Source organism: Chiloscyllium plagiosum, unplaced genomic scaffold (genome assembly GCF_037043375.1).
Source record: "Chiloscyllium plagiosum isolate Xiang-an unplaced genomic scaffold, Cpla_swu_hap1 HiC_scaffold_38, whole genome shotgun sequence".
Lineage (NCBI taxonomy): Eukaryota > Metazoa > Chordata > Chondrichthyes > Orectolobiformes > Hemiscylliidae > Chiloscyllium > Chiloscyllium plagiosum.
Window position 1 is genome coordinate 4,350,835 of NW_028270176.1, and position 16,240 is coordinate 4,367,074.

Below are 16,240 nucleotides of genomic sequence, written 5' to 3' on the forward strand. Positions count from 1 at the left end.
CAGTTTTGCTTTTTCACAGTTCCATATGGTTTCACTGCACGATCCCTCAGGAATATCCTGTCTAAGTACTGCCATGATGTTTACCCTTATCAAAAACACCACTCACCATAAACAAGGGACACATTTTTAAATTGAAAGGCAGGAGGTTTAGTGGGGATCTGAGGAAAAACCTCTTGTACCAAAGGGGTGGTGAGGGTCTGGAATGCACTGCCTGCAAAGAGGGGGATGGGTGGTAGCTGGGGTGCAAAAGGACTTGGGCGGGCACTTGTAGTTTCAGAAGTTGTGTGGGAAATTGGGATATTGTTGACTTAGTGGAACTTTGGTGGTACTGACTCAATATGTCAAATGACTTCTCTGCTCTGTACAATTTAACAATACTCCTCATCACAATGAATCCAATTTCATTATCAAAACCAACAGGCAATGGTGGCTTTGCATAAATGCAGTTGTACTTAACAGAAAGATGAAAACTGCTTTCTGAGCTGAAATTGGTGGCTAAAGTGAAATACCAGCACAATCTGATACTGCAAACATAGCCAGTTTTCACTTCTCGGTTTTTTTCTGCTTTAAAAAGCAAAGATATCATTTCTCATGCCAGTCTTCATTTCGAGCAGCATTAACAAACACTGCAAAGTCAAACTGGGTGAATCATCTTGGAGTTATGCAAATCCTTGGTCAGTCAATTGTAATCCCCTCACACATGTTACTGCTTACTGGTGAGTGATTTCGGATTTTGGCAAATAATTCCTTGAATACTTAAAGGAAAAGGAAATGTGGGAAATGGCTCTGAAAGATTTTGGAAAGATTGTAATTGTTGGAAGTTGATTTCCTTGTGTCCAATAGGTCAGCGTAAACGTGTACCCCATTATTGTCGATGCTTTGACTAAGGGAACAGCTACTTCCTAACCCCTCTGTCCATGCCCCTCGTAATCTTACATATCTCCTTTAAGTTCCCCCTCAACCATCCCTGTTGCAAAGAAAACAACCTGAGCTTGTCCAGCCTCCCCTCATTGCTGAAATGCTCCATCCCTGGCAACATCCTGGTGGAATCTCCTCTGCACCCTCTCCAGTGTAATCACATCCTTCCCATAGTACAGAGACGGGTATTACACACAGTGCTCCAGCCATGGCCTCACCAAAGTCCTGTACAGCTCCAACATCACCACTCTCCCCCCTCCACCCCCCGCCCTGCCCCCACCCAGACCTTATAATCTGTATTGTTTACCTATGCCTATCAGGTAGTCCATCAGGTCTATGTGATGGCCAAATTAGATTTCCAATCTCTGCTCCCTTACATATAATTTCTTTAGGCACTTGCTGGAAATTCAACTCTACCTTCCTGTCCACTCTCTGTAGCCCTTCAACCCATATGGTATTAAATCTGTCTGCCTCCTCCTTAAATTTAACTTCTAGCATTTTCCCATCTTGCTGCACCTTAACACAAACTGAAATGAATTGAGTTAGTGATGTTGGTTGAGGTGTTCAATATCCCCCACAGCGAGGTGCAGCAGATTGAGAAGTAATGTTTAAGAGAAAGTTAGGCTGATGTCTGAGGACAGGGACATCAAGAAGGGGTTTGGTGAATTATAAAGTCAATGACAGAACCAACTTTCATTGCACTGTTGAAATGAAAGGGTTTGTTTGTCCATTACAGTATAATCAATGCCAAACTAATTGAGAATCTTTTTCTTTTCTAAATCACATCCCTGAGTAATGGGAATCTAGTATTTATTGTTGGTTTTAGGAGGTTTGCAATCACAGTTACCTAACAAAGGCAGTTGAACATTTCTGCTCTGGGAAGAAGTCTGTGACTATGTTGTACATGACATAAAAGTTCTGTTGGACATTGTATATATGTGTTCTGTAATAATTACTTATATTGTCGACTTTATATTAGTAACTGTTGATGTAATACATAATCTATATCATTAGTAATGTATTCTATATGCATTTGGTACTATATTGCATGTTGTTATATTATATGTAATTTATGTATATTGTAATATTTGTTATATCATATTAATCATTATATAATAATTATTATCCTAAATACTGAAATTGACTCTCTAATGTTATTCACTGCATTTTATTATAATAATAATTTTATAATTATTATCATGAATAATACAGTGGTAAGTTATGAGATATTTAATCATGTTTAAGAGCAAATATTATGGATTTTGCAATATGTAATAAAACTATGATAATATTATGGTTATTGCTATGTTATTTCATCTTCTTTTGAGAATATTATAGTATTTAAGTACATTCGGTGACATTTGATTTTGCAAACGCTAAACAGCAGTCTGATGTTGTTTCAATTTCTCTTTCAGTATTTCTGGCCATACAGCAGACGGCTCTTTCCCAAGGTCGGTATCTAATTTATTCAAGAACATAGAACATGGAATTGAACAGCACAGTACAGGCCCTTCGGCCCTCAATGTTGTATTGAACTTTCATCCTACTCTAAGATCAAACTAACCTACATGCCCTTCCTTTTCCTATCGTCCATGTGCCTACCCAAGAGTTGCTTAAATGTCCCTAATGTGTCTGACTCTACTACCATTGGTGGCAGTGCATTTCATGCCCTCACCTCTCTCGACTCTGACACCTCCCTTAAGCAATCTCCCAATCACCTTAAAATTATGCTCCCTTGTGATTGCCATTTCTGCTCTGGGAAAAAAGTCTCTGATTATTCACTCTATCTATACCTCTTATTATCTTGTACACCTCCAACAAGTCACCTCTTACCATTCTTTCCTCCAATGAGAAAAACCTTAGCTCCCTCAATCTTTCTGCATAAGACATGCTCTCCATGCAGCATCCTGGGAAATCTCTTCTGCACCCTGTCTAAAGCTTTCACATCTTTCCTATAATGAGGTGATCAGAACTGAACACAATATTCCAAGTGTGGTCCAACCAGGGCTTTATATAGCTGCAGCATAACCTCGTGGCTCTTAAACTCAATCCCCCTGCTAATGAAAGTCAATACACCATATGCCTTCTTAACAACCTTATCAACTTGGGTGACAACTTTGGACTGGACACCAAGATCCCTCTGTTCCTCCACACTGGCAAGAATTCTGCCTTTAACCCTGCAATCTGCATTCAAGTTCGACCTTCCAAAATGAATCACTTCACACTTTTCCTAGTTGAACTCCATCTGCCATGTATCATCCCAGTTCTGCATTCTATCAATGTCCGATTTCAACCTCCAACAACCCACCACACTATCAACCACCCAACCAGCCTTTGTGTCATCGGCAAACTTGCTAACCCATCTTCCACTTCCTCAAAAATCACAACGAGCAGAGGTCCCAAAACAGAACCCTTCATACTACTGGTCACCGAGCTCCAGGCTGAATATTTTCCATCTATGACCAACCTCTGTCTTCTATGGGCCAGCCAATGCTGTATCCAGGCAGCCAGATTTTCCTGCACTCCATGCCTCCTTCCTTTCTGAATGACCCTATCATGGGGAACCTTATCACACATCTTGTTAAAATCCATGTACCCCAGATTTACTGCTCCTACCTTTAGCCAACGTGTTTTGTCACTTTCACAGAGATTAGTGGGCACTTTTGTCTAATACATGGGATATCCAGTAATAACTGGGGAAGCTCAGAGGGGCAGACTGATCTTGAAGATCCCTAAAGACAGTAGGAGAGATTAATAGGGGAGTTACAAAGGCAGGTGGGACACTGGAGGATGTCTGGTTATGGAGGGAGTGCAACAAAGGTTTCCTAGGCCAATTCCTGGGATGAAAGGACCAACATATGAAGCAGACTGGATCTGTTAGGTTGTTTTCACTAGAGTTTAGAAGAATGACAGGGGATGTAATAGAAACTCATAAAATTCAAACAGAACTAAATGCAGGAGGGATGTTCCTGATAACCATAGAAACCCTATAATGTTGAAGCAGGCCATTCGGCCCATTGGATCCACATGGACCCTCCAAAGAACACCCCATTCAATCACTGTAACTCTGCATTTTCCATGGCTAACCCATCTAGCCTGCACATCTCTAGACACTATGGGCAATCTAGCATGGCCAATCCACACACACTTGCACATCTTTGGAAGGAAACCCACACAGACATGGGAAGGAGGTGCAAATTCCACACAAAGAGTTACCCAAGACTGGGATTGAAGCTGGTTCTCTGGCACCATAAGGCAGCAGTGTTAACCACTGAGTCACTGTGCCGTACAGGGAGAGTTCATAATTGGGGTGTCACATTCTGAAGGAGATGGGAGAGGACTGAGATGCAGAGAAATGTCTTCACTTGGAAGCAGGGAACCTGTGGAATTGTCTGCGACTGAATGTTGTTGGCATCAAACCATTGAATTTTGTTCAAGAAGGAGTGGGTTAGAATTCTTAGGGGCTAAAAGGATCAAAGGGAAATACACAAGAACAAGGGACTGAGTTGGATGGTCATTCCTACTGAATGAGTGGACCAGGCTCGAAACACTGAATGGCCTACTTCTGCTCCTATTTTTCATGTTTCCTTTCCCAATAACTGCTGTCCTCCCAGGAGTTCTCCCTCAATCTTCTAAACTGCAATGAATACAAACAGCACTGATTGAAGACATTCCTCCTCATCTCAGCCCTGTATCATTAGACTGTGACCCCTGGTTTTGGACTCTCCTAGTCATCTACATTTACCTTGTGTAGTACTGTTTGAATTTTATCGGTTTCTATGAGATCAGTCCTCCTTCTTGTAAACTCTGGTGAATGTTGGCTTAAATGATCCAGTTTCCCTTCAGACACCAGTCCTACCATCTGAGGAATCAGTCTGGTAAACCTTTGCTGCACTCGTTCCATCGGCAGGGCATGCTTCCTCAGATAAGGAGATCCAAACGACACAGACAATATCCCAGGGTGCTCTCACCATGTACAATTACAGAAAGATATTCATGCTCTTGTGCTCAAATCTACAGGCCAAAATCCCATTTGCCTTTTTCACCAACTGTTGGTCCTACAATGTTCAGTAATTGGTGATGGTGGAAATACCTCCATCGGCCAGAGATCGATACAGAATATATGAAATGTAAGTGAGGGGAAGTCAAAGGAGATGAGGGGTGAGTTTTTTTACACAGAGGATGGTAGGTGCCTGTGACACACGGCCAGGGGTGGTGGTGGAGGCAGATATGATAGGGCCATTTAAGGGGCTTTTCGATAAGCACATGAGTATGCAAGGAATGGAGGGATATGGATCAAGGTTGGTGGAAAGGATTAGTTTAACTTAGCTTCATGCTTGGCGCAACATCGTGGGGGGGCAAGTCCATTCCTGTCCTGTTCCATGTTCTAAGAAGAAGTTAAACATCTCATCTTCTGTATGAAGTACATTTTCTCCTGACTCCCCAAATCATCTGTAGCATCATTGGCAATAGTGCACTCCTTCCTGAAGAGCATTATGGGTCTACCTACAGCACATGGACTGCTGTGGTTCAAGAAGGCAGCTCAACACCACCTTCTCAAGGGGCAACTAGGGACAGAGGGAGTGGGGTGATAAATGCTGGGCCCAGTCAGTGATGGCCATACCTCATGAGGGTTTGAAAGAAAATGCATATACAATGTTTGTCAGATGGATTAGACATTCAACAATGCAGAACAGTCCAGCTACCCAGCAGGGCATTGAAGCCATTTGAACAATACTAATTTGGTCCTCAGTGTGAAAAAAAGTAACAATGAGTATCACACTTAATATACAAACTGTACAAATGACCGAGACAACAGCTCCAAAACCATCAATCTCCACCAACTGTAGAAAACAGGAAAGCAAGTACAATTCCCAAAGGGCTTGCACTGAATTGGACACTGTCCAATTGCTTCAAGACCTTTAGGTTTAAGCAAAAGGATTTAGTCAGGAAGAAGTCACTCTTTGCCTCGACATGGTTAGAGTCGAAATGCGTGGCGCCAGAAAGACACGGCAAGCAGGTAGCATCGGAGGAGCAGCAGAGTCGACGTTTACAACGAAGAGCTTATGCCCGAAATGTCGATTTTCCTGCTCCTCGGATGCTGCCTGACCTGCTGTGCTTTTCCAGCAACACACTCTCGACACCGATCTCCAGCACCTGCAGTCCTCACTTTCTTCCACATCGTTATAATTTACTGTTTACGACAATAGACTATATAACAATTGGTGGAATTGTCTTGGAGTGAGCAATGACTAACGATGAAAAAAAACCGACAGTTTTTTGTTATTTTCTGTATATCAACATAAAACACGTGGGTGTCAGTAACACAAAAGTGAATGGGCGATAATGGGAAATCAATCAGAGCATGATTTGGAAAGGCCCGATCGTATTCTGAGTAGAAGTAATGGGTCCACTCTGTTCTCTCAGGATCGGGTGTGAGGTTGGTCAATTCAGATGATCGTTGCTCAGGAAGAGTGGAAATCTTTCACGATGGAAGTTGGGGCACGGTTTGTGATGATGGCTGGGATTTGACAGATGCCACTGTTCTCTGCAAGGAGCTGCAATGTGGACCCGCCCTGTCAGTGCACGGTAGTGCTCGGTTTGGACAAGGTTCCGGCAATATTTGGATGGATGATGTTTCCTGCGAGGGGACAGAGTCCCATCTCCGGTCTTGCTCCTTCCCTGGTTGGGGAAGCCACAACTGTGGTCATGGTGAGGATGCAGGTGTAACCTGTCACCCAGGTAAGACCCAGCCGTACAAATGGATGAATCCTTCTGTACAACTCAGTTTCCTTAACATGATCAGAAATCAGAGCGAGGATACAGGACAGTATTGAAAGAGGTTTGCTTTTGCTTATCTAAAAGAATGTTTGACGGAGATTATGTAAAGAAATCATTACTCTGTATCTATCCGTGTCCTGGGGTTTTTGAGGGGTTTGTCCCTGCCCACGTTCTGTCCCTGTCCTGGGAGTGTTTGATGGGGTCAGTGTCGAGCACGCATAACTCTGTATCTTGCCTGAGTTGTCTCTATCCTGGAAATAGTAGATGAAGGTTGTGTAAAGGTAGCTTTAACGCCATGCTGCCCCGGTTCTGGGAGAGTTTAATGAGGGACAGTGTAGAGGAAGCTTTACATTTTAATTAAAACAGTAGAGTCCTTAAATTTTAATTTATAAAAAAGACCCAGCCTTCCTCTGTATCGAATCTCATGTTGTGCATGACTTCAGAATGTTTGATGGGGTTCTGTGACATGACAGCTTCACTCTTCAGTTAAAAGTGGAGAGGTTCTTTCTTCCACATCTAAACCCATGTTGTCCCTGTCCTGGGAGGGTTTGATGAGGACAGTGTAGAGAGGACACTGTATCTGACTGCATGCTTTCCTGGCCTGATGGGGATAGTGTAGAAATAGATTTACTCTGTATCTGTCAGATTACTTCCAGATTAAAACAGTAAAGGAAGCTTGAGTCTAAAAACACAAATAAAACGTAAAGTAAAACAAAAGCTCAGTGTTGTCTTCCTCACTGGGGTCAGTTTGCAGGGTTGGGTGGATGGTGGTTTTCTGACACACAGACACACACCCAGTCTGGGTTCACTTCATTAACACAGGCTGAGTCGTAGCGTCATAGAGATGTACAGCATGGAAACAGACCCTTCGGTCCAACCCGTCCATGCCGAGCAGATATCCCAACCCAATCTAGTCCCACCTGTCAGCACCCGGCCCATATCCTTCCAAACCCTTCCTATTCATATACCCATCCAAATGACTCTTAAATGTTGCAATTGTACCAGCCTCTACCATTTCCTCTGGCAGCTCATTCTCTACCTGTACCACCCTCTGTGTGAAAAAGTTGCCCCTTAGGTCTCTTTTATATTTTTCCCCTCTCACCCTAAACCTATGCACTTTAGTTCTGGACTCCCAGACCCCAGGGAAAAGACTTTGCCTATTTGTGTGCCCCTCGTAATTTTGTAAACGTTTATAAGGTCACCCCTCAGCCACCGACGCTACAGAGAAAACAGCACCAGCCTGTTCAGCCTCACACTATAGCTCAAATCCTCCAACCGATACATCTGAATTCATGTATGGCTGACCTCAAAGAAAAGATTCCTCTTTCTCACATCAACAATCATTTGTGCTCTCTAATGAAAGAGCAGAAGCTGGGATTGTGTTGCCCATAAGTTTTACCTGTACAGCATTATACCTTACAGTTAACAAAATAAAGTGTGCACACATTGACTAACTTGCCAATGAGTGAGCAACGATTGGGTGGCACGGTGGCACAGTGGTTAGCACGGTCCAAAAATGTGCAGGTTAGGTTGCCTGTAGTATTAGGGGAATGGGTAAATGTAGGGGAATGGTACTGGGTGGGTTGCGCTTCGGTGGATCGGTGTGGACTTGCTGCCCCGGAGGGCCTGTTTCCACACTGTAAGTAATCTAACTAATGATGGAAATTACAAAATGTCAATGGTGTTCTGCTCTATAAATCTGCATGAAACGTACCTGTGTCAACCACAAAAAAGGGAATCAACAATGGGCAATCAAAAGGGAATATTTGGAAAGGCCCGTTCTCATTCTGAGTAGAAGTAATGGGTCCACTCTGTTCTCTCAGGGTCAGGTGTGAGATTGGTCAATTCAGATGATCGTTGCTCAGGAAGAGTGGAAATCTTTCACGATGGAAGTTGGGGCACGGTTTGTGATGATGGCTGGGATTTGGCAGATGCCACTGTTCTCTGCAAGGAGCTGCAATGTGGACCCGCCCTGTCAGTGCATGGTAGTGCTCGGTTTGGACAAGGTACCGGCAATATTTGGATGGATGACGTTTCCTGCAAGGGGACAGAGTCCCATCTCCGGTCTTGCTCCTTCCCTGGTTGGGGAACCCACAACTGTGGTCATGGTGAGGATGCAGGTGTAATCTGTCACCCAGGTAAGACCCAGCTGTATAACTGAATGGACATCTTCTGTACAATACAGGTCCCCGAAAAGGATCAAAAATCAGAGTGAAGTTACACAAAAGTAAAAAAAAATAGACGTGTCCTTCTACTTAACTGAAATAACGTTTGTCGCGAATTATGTAAAAATCATTTCTCTGTATCTACCCGTGTCCTGGGGGCTTTTGTTGGGGATTGTCTGACCGTCTGACTGATGTCTCTTACTCTCTCTGCAATAGCTGTGCTGAACCTTGTAAATCTATATAAAAGCAACAGATGCAGGGAGAGAGATAGAAAGAGAGAGAGAGAGAGAGAGAGGGAGGTAGAAACCAGTGAGGGAAGAGCTGCCACCAGTCATCTTTCTGTCTCTGTCACTTTCTGTCTCGCTCTCTAAGAGATTTGCAGACCTTCATAAATCTACATAAAACATGTGTGTATTGGTGCCAGGAACGTAAATGAATAACGATGGCCAATCAAAGGTAGAAAGATTCGGATATCATCATTGTCCTCTGAAGTAACGGGTCCACTCTGTTCTCTCAGGATCGGGTGTGAGGTTGGTCAATTCGAACGATCCGTGCTCTGGAACTGTGGAGGTGTTGTACGATGGAAGTTGGGGCACGGTTTGTGATGATGGCTGGGATTTGGCAGATGCCACTGTTCTCTGCAAGGAGCTGCAATGTGGACCCGCCCTGTCAGTGCATGGTAGTGCTCGGTTTGGACAAGGTACCGGCAATATTTGGATGGATGACGTTTCCTGCGAGGGGACAGAGTCCCATCTCCGGTCTTGCTCCTTCCCTGGTTGGGGTACCCACAACTGTGGTCATGGTGAGGATGCAGGTGTAACCTGTCACCCAGGTAAGACCCAGCCGTACAAATGGATGAATCCTTCTGTACAACTCAGTTTCCTTAACATGATCAGAAATCAGAGCGAGGATACAGGACAGTATTGAAAGAGGTTTGCTTTTGCTTATCTAAAAGAATGTTTGACGGAGATTATGTAAAGAAATCATTACTCTGTATCTATCCGTGTCCTGGGGTTTTTGAGGGGTTTGTCCCTGCCCACGTTCTGTCCCTGTCCTGGGAGTGTTTGATGGGGTCAGTGTCGAGCACGCATAACTCTGTATCTTGCCTGAGTTGTCTCTATCCTGGAAACAGTAGATGAACGTTGTGTAAAGGTAGCTTTAACGCCATGCTGCCCCGGTTCTGGGAGAGTTTAATGAGGGACAGTGTAGAGGAAGCTTTACATTTTAATTAAAACAGTAGAGTCCTTAAATTTTAATTTATAAAAAAGACCCAGCCTTCCTCTGTATCGAATCTCATGTTGTGCATGACTTCAGAATGTTTGATGGGGTTCTGTGACATGACAGCTTCACTCTTCAGTTAAAAGTGGAGAGGTTCTTTCTTCCACATCTAAACCCATGTTGTCCCTGTCCTGGGAGGGTTTGATGAGGACAGTGTAGAGAGGACACTGTATCTGACTGCATGCTTTCCTGGCCTGATGGGGATAGTGTAGAAATAGATTTACTCTGTATCTGTCAGATTACTTCCAGATTAAAACAGTAAAGGAAGCTTGAGTCTAAAAACACAAATAAAACGTAAAGTAAAACAAAAGCTCAGTGTTGTCTTCCTCACTGGGGTCAGTTTGCAGGGTTGGGTGGATGGTGGTTTTCTGACACACAGACACACACCCAGTCTGGGTTCACTTCATTAACACAGGCTGAGTCGTAGCGTCATAGAGATGTACAGCATGGAAACAGACCCTTCGGTCCAACCCGTCCATGCCGAGCAGATATCCCAACCCAATCTAGTCCCACCTGTCAGCACCCGGCCCATATCCTTCCAAACCCTTCCTATTCATATACCCATCCAAATGACTCTTAAATGTTGCAATTGTACCAGCCTCTACCATTTCCTCTGGCAGCTCATTCTCTACCTGTACCACCCTCTGTGTGAAAAAGTTGCCCCTTAGGTCTCTTTTATATTTTTCCCCTCTCACCCTAAACCTATGCACTTTAGTTCTGGACTCCCAGACCCCAGGGAAAAGACTTTGCCTATTTGTGTGCCCCTCGTAATTTTGTAAACGTTTATAAGGTCACCCCTCAGCCGCCGACGCTACAGAGAAAACAGCACCAGCCTGTTCAGCCTCACACTATAGCTCAAATCCTCCAACCGATACATCTGAATTCATGTATGGCTGACCTCAAAGAAAAGATTCCTCTTTCTCACATCAACAATCATTCGTGCTCTCTAATGAAAGAGCAGAAGCTGGGATTGTGTTGCCCATAAGTTTTACCTGTACAGCATTATACCTTACAGTTAACAAAATAAAGTGTGCACACATTGACTAACTTGCCAATGAGTGAGCAACGATTGGGTGGCACGGTGGCACAGTGGTTAGCACGGTCCAAAAATGTGCAGGTTAGGTTGCCTGTAGTATTAGGGGAATGGGTAAATGTAGGGGAATGGTACTGGGTGGGTTGCGCTTCGATGGATCGGTGTGGACTTGCTGCCCCGGAGGGCCTGTTTCCACACTGTAAGTAATCTAACTAATGATGGAAATTACAAAATGTCAATGGTGTTCTGCTCTATAAATCTGCATGAAACGTACCTGTGTCAACCACAAAAAAGGGAATCAACAACGGGCAATCAAAAGGGAATATTTGGAAAGGCCCGTTCTCATTCTGAGTAGAAGTAATGGGTCCACTCTGTTCTCTCAGGGTCAGGTGTGAGATTGGTCAATTCAGATGATCGTTGCTCAGGAAGAGTGGAAATCTTTCACGATGGAAGTTGGGGCACGGTTTGTGATGATGGCTGGGATTTGGCAGATGCCACTGTTCTCTGCAAGGAGCTGCAATGTGGACCCGCCCTGTCAGTGCATGGTAGTGCTCGGTTTGGACAAGGTACCGGCAATATTTGGATGGATGACGTTTCCTGCGAGGGGACGGAGTCCCATCTCCGGTCTTGCACCTTCCCTGGTTGGGGAACCCACAACTGTGGTCATGGTGAGGATGCAGGTGTAACCTGTCACCCAGGTAAGAGCCCAGCTGTATAACTGAATGGACATCTTCTGTACAATACAGGTCCCCGAAAAGGATCAAAAATCAGAGTGAAGTTACACAAAAGTAAAAAAAAATAGACGTGTCCTTCTACTTAACTGAAATAACGTTTGTCGCGAATTATGTAAAAATCATTTCTCTGTATCTACCCGTGTCCTGGGGGCTTTTGTTGGGGATTGTCTGACCGTCTGTCTGATGTCTCTTACTCTCTCTGCAATAGCTGTGCTGAACCATGTAAATCTACATAAAAGTAACAGATGCAGGGAGAGAGATAGAAAGACAGAGAGGGAGAGAGAGAGAGGGAGGTAGAAACCAGTGAGGGAAGAGCAGCCACCAGTCATCTTTCTGTCTCTGTCACTTTCTGTCTCGCTCTCTAAGAGATTTGCAGACCTTCATAAATCTACATAAAACATGTGTGTATTGGTGTCAGGAACGTAAATGAATAACGATGGCCAATCAAAGGTAGAAAGATTCGGATATCATCATTGTTCTCTGAAGTAACGGGTCCACTCTGTTCTCTCAGGATCGGGTGTGAGGTTGGTCAATTCGAACGATCCGTGCTCTGGAACTGTGGAGGTGTTGTACGATGGAAGTTGGGGCACGGTTTGTGATGATGGCTGGGATTTGGCAGATGCCACTGTTCTCTGCAAGGAGCTGCAATGTGGACCCGCCCTGTCAGTGCATGGTAGTGCTCGGTTTGGACAAGGTACCGGCAATATTTGGATGGATGACGTTTCCTGCAAGGGGACAGAGTCCCATCTCCGGTCTTGCTCCTTCCCTGGTTGGGGAACCCACAACTGTGGTCATGGTGAGGATGCAGGAGTAATCTGTTACCCAGGTAAGAGCCCAGCTGTATAACTGAATGGACATCTTCTGTACAACTCAGGTTCCTATAAAGGTTTGGTAATCACTGGGAAGTGGGCAAAAAGCTTTGAAAGATGCAATCCAATTGGTTACATTCAAGTTTATGAACAGCTTCTGGCTAAATTGAAAAGCAAAAAAGGAGAAAGTAAAACCTTAATCCACCATGAGCTAATTGTCACAGGGACAACAAGATGAAAGAGATAACTGTGTGACTCAATGTTTGGTGACCTTGAGAATTGTGTTGAAACCCATGGGACATTTGCAGAGCTACTGGGGAAGGGACAACTGTTCCCAAAGAACGTGCTCCACCTGGAACATACTGGAACGGGAGTCCTGGTGAATTGTAAAGCACGACCTGTGGTTTCAGGTTTTGAATGAACTTGTGTCTGTGGTTTCATTTGCCTGGAAGATTAGTACATTAAACCTAAAGCAGAACTTAGGATTGTAGGTTAGTGATGGTGCAGATTGTTCCAGTTAATACAAGGAAGGAACACTACGGGTGAGTGTCATATTGTAGTGAAGAAGCAAAAACGTGTGTGGAAATGTGATGACATCAGATTTAAAGGGTTTAAGTCCTTTAAGCGTTGTCTTTATGCTTGACCCATTTTGAAGGAAGTGGACAAACCGATAGTGCAAATCTAAGGTAATGAATCGGATACCATAGACATACAGGAAACATGCTTAACGGAGATCAGAAAAGGATTTTTACGATTCAGAGATATTTGGGAATTCGGAGCGGGAGAAAGTGGGATATTGAGAGACAGCGAGAGGGAGGGTGAGAGGGAAAGAGAGAGACAGAAGGATAAGGAGAGATCAGTGAGGGATACGGTGGTGGGGTAGGACCATTAATCAGAGATGAAATGGCGATAGTTTTGGACTCTATTTCATCTCGGATTGTTTATCGTCAATGTGTTTGGAGCAAAAGAAACAGCAAGGGAATAAAATCTCAGACAAACAAAACTGTTGAGCTAACCGATCAGCTGTGATTATTATGAATGGTGGAGCACTCTCAAAATGCCAAAAGGGTTAGTTTGGCTCCCAATTTCTTTCATTCAACATTCCTCATGTTTCAGGAGATAGGAAATACAGTGACTTTTAACAGAATGGCAAACGGCTCTCCAAGCACGTGATTGACACTCCACCGTTTATAGTTGGGACGGCAGATTGTTAGTGTGGCTCAGTGGTTAGCGCTGCTGCCTTATGGTGTCAGGATCCCTAGTTCAATTCCCGCCTCGGGTACCTGTCTGTGTGGAGTTTGCACATTCTCTCCGTGTCGGCGTGAGTTTCTCCTGGTGTTCCTGTTTCCTGGCAGAGTCCAAAGATGTGCAAGTCAGGTGAATTGACCATGCTAAATTGCCCGTAGTGTGAGGTGCATTAGTCAGGGGTAAATGTAGGAGAATGGGTCTGTGTGGGTGGCTCTTCAGAGGGTCAGTGTGGACTTGTTGGGCCGAAGGGCCTGTCTCCACACTGTCGGGACTCAAATCTAATTTGGTTGTCAATAAGGAGAACATCCCACACATTAATCTGACATAATACAATTGCAGATTTCTATCATTCTACATTCCGCATGTTTCAGTCCATTTGAATTCCAGTAACATTAAACAGAATGGTAAACCGGTCTCCAATCACATGATTGACACTCTATCCTTTCTAGTTTGCAATAACGAGAATACCCCACACATTAATCAGACAGAATACAATTGCAGATTTCTGAAATCTCCTTTGCCGATTTCCCTCTTTTTAGATCCTTCAACGGAGCCGACAATCTCTGTCAGCCCTTCATTGGCACTCTACGTGGCTGGAGATTCACTCACTATTAATTGCACAGTTCCACACAGCAACTTGACTGGACATCTGGAGTTGCTGAAGGACTCGAATTCTCTCATCATCGGACAAGGAGCCCTCACATATGTCACTGAAAACGTCACCACCAGCGACCAAGGGAGCTATCAATGTTCCTATCGGCCTGAGGTGGCAGAGAAATGGTCACCCAGCTCTCTGAGTCAACCTGTTAATATTGTTGTTACAAGTGAGTGTGTCTTGTGTCAGTTATGGACAAAGTGATGACTGATCTGCAGATGCTAGCGAAAAGCGTCGAATGGTGTGGTGTTGGAAAAGCACAGCGGGTCAGGCAGCATCTGAGGAGCCCCAGAGTCGACGATTCGAGCATAAGGTCTTCATCAGGATTGAAGATGCTAATGATGGGCTTTTGCTCGAAACATCGACTTTCCTGCTCCTGGAATGCTGCGTGACCAGCTGTGCCTTTCCAGTACCACACCTTTCCACTTGTGTCTGTTTTGTCAAATGAACCAATTCCTGAATTGTTCCAATGTGTTTTGATGATATTTTCTGGCGGGAGAACCTCCACGCTCAGACATGATTCATTTTCAGCTGTGTTTTATTTAGGCAAGTATTGTTCAGAAACTGCAACAGTTACTTCCTTTGCTCGGCAGTTTCCATGTTTTCGAAAGGGTGACCCCTTTGTTCTGGACTCCCCCCTCCATCCGGAATACCGTTCCGAGAGTTACCCTGTCCAGTCTTGTGAAAATAGCTACTAGATTTGCTCAAGGAGATACACCTTATGGTTGGGTCATGTAGTCTCATGACAGCAATGTGCCATCACACTGCTCCAGTCAGCGGGATTAGGACACGCGCAGTGAGTGGCAAAGTACAGCAGATAGAGTGTAATGTGGATAAGCGAGAGGGTATCCAGGCAGTGCAAAGTGTCAGGAAGGTGGCTTAGGATCTAAACGGGGTCAGATGGAGAAAGCAGGGAGGTAAAAATGAACCTGGGTGTTCCTCTAACCACTCACGAACAGTAATTGTGGCCGGTGTAGCAGGGAATGAAGAAAGCAAATGGAATCTTGTCCTTCATAGGAAGAGGATTCAGGACCAGGATGGGACATCTAGACAGCACACCTGGACTTTTGTGTATGCACCATGGGTCTCCTTATCTGCAGGAGGATGTTCTGGTTACAGAGATAGTTCAACGAAGGTTTCCCAGACTGTTTTCTGGGATGGCAGGGCTGACGTATGAAGAGAGACTGGATTGGTTACGACTATGGTCACTGGTGTTTGGAAGAATGGTGAGGGATCACATAGAAAGTTTAAAAAATTCGAAAAGAACTAGACAAGGATAAAAACAGGAAAGATGTCCCAAACCACGGGCGGAGTCCAGAATCAAAGTCTAAAGAGGACAGAGTGGGATTGAGAAAAGGTGTAATGTCTTCACTCAGAGAGTGGGGAGCCTGTGCGATTCTCTGCTTCAGGAAGCGGGCGAGGTCAAAATGTCCCATGTTATTCCAGTTGGAGTCGGATAGATGTTTTACAGATTACAGCGAGAAAGCACGGGAGCAGTGGACTGAGTTGAACAATGAGGAACGATATTATTGAATGGGCGAAGTCAACTTGAAGGGCCGAATGGCCGACTCCTGTTCCGATGTTGGATATTTCTGTGAGATGATTTGTTTTATTCGTCA

General features: G+C 44.4%; 1 protein-coding gene across 1 annotated transcript in view; it reads left to right on the forward strand.

The window, feature by feature from the left end:
- Positions 1-619: 619 nt before the first annotated feature.
- Positions 620-16,240, forward strand: part of LOC122544262 (scavenger receptor cysteine-rich domain-containing protein DMBT1-like) — a 64,718-nt gene continuing 49,097 nt past the window's right edge. The window contains exons 1-8 of the mRNA XM_087980972.1: positions 620-716; positions 2,334-2,369; positions 6,346-6,660; positions 8,523-8,837; positions 9,382-9,696; positions 11,559-11,873; positions 12,421-12,735; positions 14,506-14,790. Of these exons, the coding sequence (XP_087837098.1) occupies positions 662-716; positions 2,334-2,369; positions 6,346-6,660; positions 8,523-8,837; positions 9,382-9,696; positions 11,559-11,873; positions 12,421-12,735; positions 14,506-14,790 (1,951 nt within the window). The 5' untranslated portion in view covers positions 620-661. The remainder of the gene's footprint in view (positions 717-2,333; positions 2,370-6,345; positions 6,661-8,522; positions 8,838-9,381; positions 9,697-11,558; positions 11,874-12,420; positions 12,736-14,505; positions 14,791-16,240) is intronic.